Source organism: Cannabis sativa, chromosome 5, assembly GCF_029168945.1.
Source record: "Cannabis sativa cultivar Pink pepper isolate KNU-18-1 chromosome 5, ASM2916894v1, whole genome shotgun sequence".
NCBI classification, from domain to species: Eukaryota; Viridiplantae; Streptophyta; class Magnoliopsida; order Rosales; family Cannabaceae; genus Cannabis; species Cannabis sativa.
In genome coordinates, this window is record NC_083605.1 from 67,988,178 (window position 1) to 67,996,888 (window position 8,711).

The window sequence follows — 8,711 nt, forward strand, 5'->3', positions numbered from 1 at the left end:
CCAGATTTTAAAATAAAAAATATCTACAGGAGATTAGATCATCATTTTAATTCTCTCCATAGATAACGACAGCACACAAATATTTAACTAGAAAAAAGCTGAACTCTTTTGTATATTTTTTCTTCTTTGATTCCAATAACATGGCTGCTAGAAACTTTCCAATCATAAAATTTATTCCACGACATTGCCAACTTGTTCAAAGATTTTAATATCTACAATATCACATGGGAAAATAAACAGATAAATCTACGAATCTTTTTCTTTTTCATTTGATGATTTGATTGATAATTGATATGTGCAACAATTAAATTAACTAATAAAATGCCATCATCTGTCCCAACACAAATCATTAAAACAAAAATGGGGCAGGAGGCTTTTTGTCTCAACCATTTTTTTTTCCTTTTCATTTTTCTTCTTTCTTCCCATACAAATTTATGTTACAACAAACAAAGTAAAAAAAAGTTATCTCAGAAGCTAGTGTGCCATATAGCATCATCACCCTCCCCACACCGCTGGTGCACTTCGTCCATTCTCTCCACAGATTTGCAAATGCCGCTGCAGGTCCAGTCGAACGATGCAGCACAGGCATTTCCCGCCTGCGCTTTCCACTCGCAATCTGTATCCAGTGATCAAAAGTTTAAAAATTCACAACATTTATGTGTTTTCATAGAGATGAGCAAAGCGTTGCGTGTAACAAAATACAAGTACATTTTAGTTTTCAGTCTAGTTTGTAATGTCATAAGGAGCTGTTACTTGTATTGGATACACCAATGCCATCCATTGGTTTTCAAAAGAATTAATTAAACTCTTTAAACAACAATGACTTGAGAGTGAAAGACTAAACTATTTGTGGAAATTGTAGCCGGGATTTTGGTCTTCCATAAAGGAATTATAGATTTTGTTGGAAGCTTAAAATGAAGATCAAGGACTTTAATTATTTGGAAGAGTTTCAATTAGGTACCATATTAGGAAAGCTATTAGGCTTAACTCAATCAAACAAAACTGGCTTGTTAGAGGAGAATTTCCCTCACATTATTAAGTGGATCAAGTATATATCGACAGTCAATATGGAATTCTAATAGTGGGTACACAAGAAAGCAAGCTTCATGATGATATAAACTATGGATAGATGTTAAGAGAAAGATTTACCTGGAGGAGTCCCGCAGCAAAAGCTTCTATCATCAATGTGCTCGACATCAAGACCAATAAACCATGAACCCAGAGAAACATCTTCATTAGCATATCGATGAAGTATGTGCCTGTGGTGGAAAACATCAATTGTCAGCAGTTATTTTCTTTTTGACAGAAATATACATGAATTCAAAGCAATGACAGTTTGAATTCATATAAAGATGTGAAAATTACCAAAAGACTTACTTATTTACTGAGATGTAAGTGGCTAAATCTTTGGAGAGAACATAAATTTGGCCTGTGGCATGTCTAAAGTATTTGTTTCCATCTTCACCAAATTTCCAATATTCTGGTTCGTGGTACCGGACACCTCTGAGAGAGAAAGAGAGAAATTAATATGCACTTAAGATGAATGAGAATGACAACAAGAGAAAATTGAAAACGTTTCATTGCTCACTTCTGTGCCAGGACAGGACCAGACTTCATACAACCAATATAAACACGAGATTTTGATCTATGGCGCATCAAAGTAGAACCAACCATACCTGCCAAACACCAACAACTATTTAATAATGCCACTGAAACTGCAGACAAAATTTTCTTTCCTATACCAGAGATAGACCATTTACATTAAAGTGCATACACTAACCAAGATTTATGTGAACATCATCGTCAACTTTGATAAAGAAGTCAGCATCCCATTTAGCAACAGCTGTCGAGAAATAGATTTGTGTTTTGGAGGATAATTCATGATATCCTTCCACATGGTTCTGCAGATGACCAAAATATCAAAAGCAAACGTATAAGCTTCGCGATTGTGACTTGAATAAAAGAATAAATAAAAACTAAAATGACCATGATTTTGATAAAATGAAATTAGACCATGTATAAAATGTTTTAGTCTTAAAAGGAAATTTAGCAAATTAACTTATTTTTGACAATGTACCAAATCAAAAGCAAATTTATACTACGCCAGTGAAAAAGATACAAGCACAGGCCACAGGTGAACTAATTATCAAATTATTTCAGCAATAGCAAGTAAATCTGATTAAAGTAAGTCTGCAAGATACCAGTCGCAAAAAGTCCTTATGTTGAGTTTCTTCAGCGTCAATGGCACGGTCCAAAACACCACCCGGAGATGCACTGGAGACAAAAAAACACTTCAGTTAGTTTCTGAAGTTGCAAACAAAATTTGCCAGTCAATTGCGATCTTGAGCTAACCTACCTGTGTCCAATAACAAACCGTATTATGATACCCTTTTCTTTCTCCAATCTCTTTAGCTCCTCTCCTGAAATGAGGTCGAGAAAAAAAAAAAACTTAATAGGCATATACTAAATACTTGTGGGAAGGGTTGGCTTTCAAGTTTGGTAATGAACCTTGAGGCATCCATGTGTCTCTGATTGAATCTCTTCGTTTTCTGCTACTAAATGCAGTCATAATTCCCATAACAAAGAAAACCTTCTGTCGCTCCTTGAATTGCTCGGTTCCTTGTCTTGTAACCACCGGAGATCCTTCCTCACTGTTGTCACCTTTGGCTGCTCTGGCTGCTGCTAGCTGCACCTCCAATGAGGAAATTGTTTTGTCTAATGTCCTGAAAGCATTTGCAACATGGATATTCCATACAAACTATCTAAGTGATAAAGTTGAGTAAACAAATAGATAGTAATGTAAAAACTTTAATAACTTCCACCGATTTAAAAGATTTATAAGATGTTCGTGTGCTTACAAGATTACATCGTGTGTCTGTGAAACTTGAGAAAGGATGTCTCCCACTTGGTCTGAAACCTCCTGTAATATTAACAGCATTATCACATACATCAGCATAGCCTTCCCACAACATTAAAGATGATTTCCAAATTATAAAACTTGCCTTCTTATCACAATTTACTAAGGGGTGAACATCTCCCGATTGATGTTGTGTCAAAGATGAAGCCTCCTCATCCATTTTGACTGGATCAGTGGCATCCCAAAATCTACATAATCACATTAAAGTTCAACCTCACATATTCATAAACAAAAGAATATTTATGGGAAAGAGAGGTGAATCCTTTCAGTGAGAAAAATGACTCCTACAACAATGATTACATAAGGAAACACTAATCCAAATAGAACAAAAAACAGGAAGCAAATAGAGAAAGAAAGGAAGAAAGTGGCGCGATTACAGCCAACAACACAGCTAACAAAGCTCATGCGATACTGTACTACCCTATTTCATGTCATGGTCTGGCTGTCAATTAACAGATGTAAGGATTAAAGATGATTGATGACATGTGCTCCCACATATAATTATCTGGCTTGAGTCATATTGAAAATAATTCCAATATAATATATATATAATACATATTTATACATAAAGATTTTGAGCAAGCTGGAGTTCACAATCATCATACTTTCTGTGTTAGAGGCTCCTTTCAACATCCAAAATTATTGCACCACTGTAACTTGCAATTTTCAACAGCACAGCTCTTGATGCCAGCATAACCAATTTACAAATCATATTGTATCACAAGCACTTTCAGAACAAATCCCAAACTGTTAGGCATCCTGCGGCCATGTACAAGAGAAAGAAAATAGGCCAACCAAGTAAAAGCTGTGATATATGTAAAAAAAAGACCGGGAGCATAGCAGAAGCCTTGACAATTAGACTGTAAAATCCCAAATCCCCATATCAATAGAGTAACTTCATCCCCATATCAACCAACATCCAACTCTGAGCTCAAAAAATAACTTCCTTGTATATTATAGCTGCATCATCCTTGTTCAGGGATATGCTATCAGAACAACCGATTCCACAGTCTGCTATTGAACTTAAATTCCATCAGCAGGGATTGCGAAACTCAAATTGCACTAACCAGCAAAAGTAACATAACTAAGCGAATAACAAATGCCCCAACTCACTTACTCCATTGCCAAATAGAATCCAACAGATCGTAAGGTGCAGACCAGCCATTATCCTTCCTAGCTAGCACCAAGTCTTATACATCTAACCAATAAGACCAGAAAATCAGTCCTTGTTATCCAGACAAAATCCTTGTAGAAAAGCCAAACTGAAACTCAGTCTTTAATGGAAGATACCCAGAAAGGCATGAATCCAGAAACCCAAAAAAGAAACCAATACTTTCAGATAGGCTATAAAGCTTAAAGTAATACCATACAACATTGAAACAAAATAAAAGGGTCATAAAAGATAGCTCATTTCAATTCAACATTACAAATCACACATTTTTAAGCCCCATATTTAGCAAGTAACAAATCTAAGAGCTGATTTAGTTAACATAATAAGATCCAACCCAACCCAGTTCACAGAGAGAGAAAATTCAAAAAAAAAACAAACCTGTTAACAACAAGTACACCCAAGAAGAAGCTAGCAATGCAAAAGAGAGATACCCATCTGGTAGAAACTCCATTGCCAGTCTTGTGAGGTCTATTCAGACCCATTTGAGTTAGAAAAGAAAAAAAGAAATGACTTCAACTTTAAGTAAGAAAAAGAAGAAGCTTTCTCCCACCTATTTGAAGCTTAAGGGGTATAAGGGAAAGGTTTATAATAATAAATAATAATTGTGATGGTGTTACAGAGTGAAAAGAAAGGAGGACCCCATTAGAGAAAAATAAGGAACCACATCCAAAAATTATGTCAAAAAAAATAGTCCCATAAATGGAAGGGAGAAAGCGACACACACAAGAGTAAAGAGAAGAAAAGGCAAGGCTTTTTTATATGATCTTCCTAAGCTTTCACAACTCATAAATTTTGAAGAGGAAAGGAAATGGGCTTGTGTGTTTTGTAATTATGTTACACTTCATTGTTTTGTCACGAGAAAACAAAATAACATTAATAATTCTTTAATAATTTGAAATAACCAACGTCACGACAACATTATAGCTTACCAATAATACCCCTTTATTTTCAAGCAATGCCTTTACTTTTATCATTAATTAATAATTTTTATTATCGCCAATTTATTTTTTCACTGCTACTATAAAAGCATGGCATATTTTATTTAATTCTAATAAATTGGTTTCCATTCCAATTTCCAATTATACTCAAAAATAATATGTTTAGGTGTTGTGGTGGTGGGTATCATTTTCTTAAACCATCTTTTTTTAAAAAAGATAATAATAATAATTAAGTGTCTTCCATGCTAAGATACCTATAATGGATTATTGATGAGTTTTAAATTGTTACTAATAGTGGGTGTCACAGACTCACATGTATCTGTTACTACTTACTACTACAATTGGTACAAAATTGTCCCCTAAAAAGGATGGTAAAAGATTTATAAGTGATGCCCTTTTGGTAATATGTCCAAATTAATCTGTACTTATGAATTGTTTATTGTATTAGTATGAACTATGAAGTATAACAAGAATTGCTTCATTATTATTATTTTATTGTTTTACTTGATAAGTATGTCTAACCAAAGAAAGAGATTGATTGATAACAATGCGAATGTTTTGTACCAGTAATTTAAGGTGATCTTTCAGATTTTTTTTTACTTCTTCAAAGTTAGTGGCTCAATGCTTCAGATAAATAAATAAATAAAAGTTAAGGGGCTCAATACACGCTACTATAGTAATTACAAATTTACAAGTTTACAACAACATGCTTTAATTTATTATTTATTTATTTGTAGTTATTGATTGATATTAATATTACTGCCTAATTTATTACTGAAAAAGTACATAATCACTTAAGACAGTCAAATATATACAATTTATACGTTTAGAGGTAGGTTTGAATAACTTAACTAAATACCAATTACAACACGCTCAAGTAAATTAGTAAATTAAATTAAGGACTTTTTTTTTTTGATAAGTATTAAATTAAGGACTTTTAGATGAAATCATTTTTTTTTTGTTTTATTATTGTAAAAATTTTTTAAAAAGAAATCAATAACTTGAAAGAGAGTATAATTTTCCCCTTCAAAAAGAAAAACAAAGAGGGTGTAATTTATTTATTGTTATATTTTTTCTGAATGTACCACTTTCCAACATAATGATGAAGTAACGTTCCAACCAACAACAAAGTGAAAAGAAGAGGAAAGAGAGAGAAATCTAAACAAAATATAATACATATGAAAAATCAAAATTAAGATTCTCAACCTTTTTCACAACAATACTTATAATATAAAAAATTAAGTTGGATTATGGTATAAAAATGATAAAAACTAATTTGCATTTCAGAACTCAAAAAATGTGATTTTTTTTTTTTTGGCTTAACTTAAAAATACTGCTTATAAGAATTATATTTTACTTATTTCTTAAAAAATATATTAATGAGAAGCCAAAAGTTGTTCTAATTTGTACCTTTTGAAAAAGAAACAAACACCATAAAGAAAGGGTAGTTTGGTCCAAAACAAAAAGTAAAGTGGGGACCTGAAACTGGGTAAGAGTACAGTGGAACTGTAGCATTTAGTTTGGATTTTTCTTATTTGGCATAATTCAAAATCTAAAAGCGGAAGAAGCTCATAAGAGTATCTTGAATTGTAGTATTTTGGAAAGAGGACTTTTATTTGCACCCCATCAAATTATAAATACACTTTATTATTAAAAAAAAAATATAAACTTAAATAATTTTTAAAAATTACTCTTGATATTTTTTTAAAAATTTTTCTCACATTATTTTATGTTAATTTTAATACTTATTTCAATTTTATTTTCATAATTTTTTCTAACTCATGTATACATTTTTTTTATTTTTTACTAAGAAAATTTCATAAAAAATTTTATTTTAATTTTTTTGTCATAATATTTAAAATATAATTTAATTTTATTTGATAGGTATATTTTTTAAGTTTATGAATTGGAAGAAAAAAGTTAAAAAAATTTAGTATAACTAAAGATATAAATTTTATATTAAATTAAAATTATTAAAATAGGGTGCCTTTAGAAAATTTTGGGGTGTAAATAAAATTTCCCTTTCGGAAAATATTTGATGTGGTGAAAAGTTTAAGCAGTAAATACTATTAAAGATAAAGATATTATTTTTAAAATTTATATTGATGTTAAGCAATAGTATATTTATTTAAAATAAAAATTTAAAAGTTCAATATATATAATAATTTAATAAAAAAATTATATATAATTATGTTTGAAATTATAATTATAATATTTTTGAAAATATATTATTAAAGTATTTTTTAAAATAAAAATTCTAAAAATAATGTGATATTATATTTTTAAATAATGAGAAAATATATAGCATATTTAAATAATACTACTATTTGAGAAGAGCTTGGCACTTCTTCAACCCAATTACTCGAACTCAATCTCTCACCAATGTATAAAGACAAAATAGTACTGAAATATGCACTTATTATTTTTGAAATCGAGTCTCCTTTGAAATATATCCAATTAATTCAAATAAACTCACATTTTATTTTATGCAGGGGTAAGCTAAAAAATATTACTTTTATTAATCAATTAATTAAATTTACTTTTAATTTTATATTTAATTGAAACATATCTTTTTTTTATATGTATTGTATCTAAAATACTCTGATATATAAGGGAGTCATATGGAGAGTATCTTAAAAAAAATTATAAAAGTGATAGACTTTAAAAAATAGAATAAAAATAAAAGAGAATAATATAAAAAAAAAAAGTATAGAGTGTAATTTCCTCTTTTATTATATGCATATGTCATTGTGTAAAATATTTTTGACTACTCCACGTATTACTACTCTTATCATATGTATAATGTATAATGTATAATGTATAATGTATAATGTATAATGTATAAGGTATAAGGTATAATATCTATTCTATATAGAGAAATTTATGGGTGACTTTTTATTTATATTAAAAATAAAATAGTTTATTATTAAAAATAAAATGGTTTATGAGACATTCATGGGTCACTTTTTATTTATATATAATAAAATAAATCTTATTAAATAAAAAGGGAAATTTGAATTTCCATACTTATAAAATCTCATTATTTTTTTTCTAAATACATACTTACTAAAATTTGTAATATATGCCAATTTTACTAATTTTCCAAAACTAACCCTCCCATTTGAATTCCTACTCTCAGCCGACTCTCTCTCTCTCTCAACTCACCAACACCCAACGCCACCCATCAACCCCAAACGGTGACCCACGAAGCGCTCACCCACGCTCAACCCCAACCCCAAACTGTCACCGACGCTCAACCCACGGAACCTGAAGAAAACCCCAACCCCTCTCTCTTCGTCTCTCTTGAACTGGAAAAAAAAAAAAAACTCAAGTGGTCCGATGGGGTCCGACCAATCGGACCACTGGAGTTTTTTTTTTCAGTTCGAGAGAGACGAAGAGAGAGGGGTTTGGGGGCTGGAGTTGGGGTTTTCTTCGGGTTTCGTGGGTTGAGCGTCGGTGACAGTTTGGGGTTGGGGTTGAGCGTGGGTGAGCGTTTCGTGGGTCACCGTTTAGGGTTGATGGGTGGCGTTGGGTGTTGGTGAGTTGGGAGAGAGAGAGTCGGCTGAGAGTAGAATTCAAATGGGAGGGTTAGTTTTGGAAAATTAGTAAAATTGGCATATATTACCAATTTTAGTAAGTATGTATTTAGGAAAAAAAATAATGGGGTTTTGTAAGTATGGAAATT

The 8,711-nt window shown here is 31.2% G+C and overlaps 1 protein-coding gene across 3 annotated transcripts; it reads right to left on the reverse strand.

Annotated features, from left to right (window-relative positions):
- Positions 1 to 245: 245 nt before the first annotated feature.
- On the reverse strand, positions 246 to 4,920 carry LOC115716529 (beta-1,6-galactosyltransferase GALT31A). Of its 3 annotated transcripts, XM_030645341.2 has the most exons (12): positions 4,467 to 4,608; positions 4,035 to 4,115; positions 3,003 to 3,105; positions 2,859 to 2,920; positions 2,509 to 2,723; positions 2,357 to 2,420; positions 2,202 to 2,274; positions 1,781 to 1,901; positions 1,589 to 1,676; positions 1,378 to 1,503; positions 1,150 to 1,259; positions 246 to 616 (listed from the first exon to the last, which is right to left on the reverse strand). In XM_030645341.2, exons 2-12 carry the CDS (start codon positions 4,037 to 4,039, stop codon positions 468 to 470), a joined length of 1,116 nt encoding a protein of 371 aa, XP_030501201.1. In that variant the 5' UTR covers positions 4,040 to 4,115; positions 4,467 to 4,608; the 3' UTR covers positions 246 to 467. The 3 variants fall into 3 exon arrangements, with proteins under 3 accessions (XP_030501201.1, XP_030501200.2, XP_030501202.1); XM_030645340.2 differs by lacking the exon at positions 4,035 to 4,115 and having other exon boundaries at positions 4,467 to 4,920; XM_030645342.2 differs by lacking the exons at positions 4,035 to 4,115; positions 4,467 to 4,608 and adding an exon at positions 3,523 to 4,026.
- Positions 4,921 to 8,711: the final 3,791 nt, after the last annotated feature.

Excerpts from the sequence above, each read along its gene's own strand:
- LOC115716529 (XM_030645340.2), bottom strand. The coding sequence starts at position 4,570 with ATGGGTCTGAATAGACCTCACAAGACTGGCAATGGAGTTTCTACCAGA. Across the intron at positions 2,724-2,858 it reads CAGACACACGATGTAATCTT|GACATTAGACAAAACAATTT; the intron begins GTAAGCACACGA and ends AAATGCTTTCAG. Across the intron at positions 1,902-2,201 it reads ATAAGGACTTTTTGCGACTG|AACCATGTGGAAGGATATCA; the intron begins GTATCTTGCAGA and ends GGTCATCTGCAG.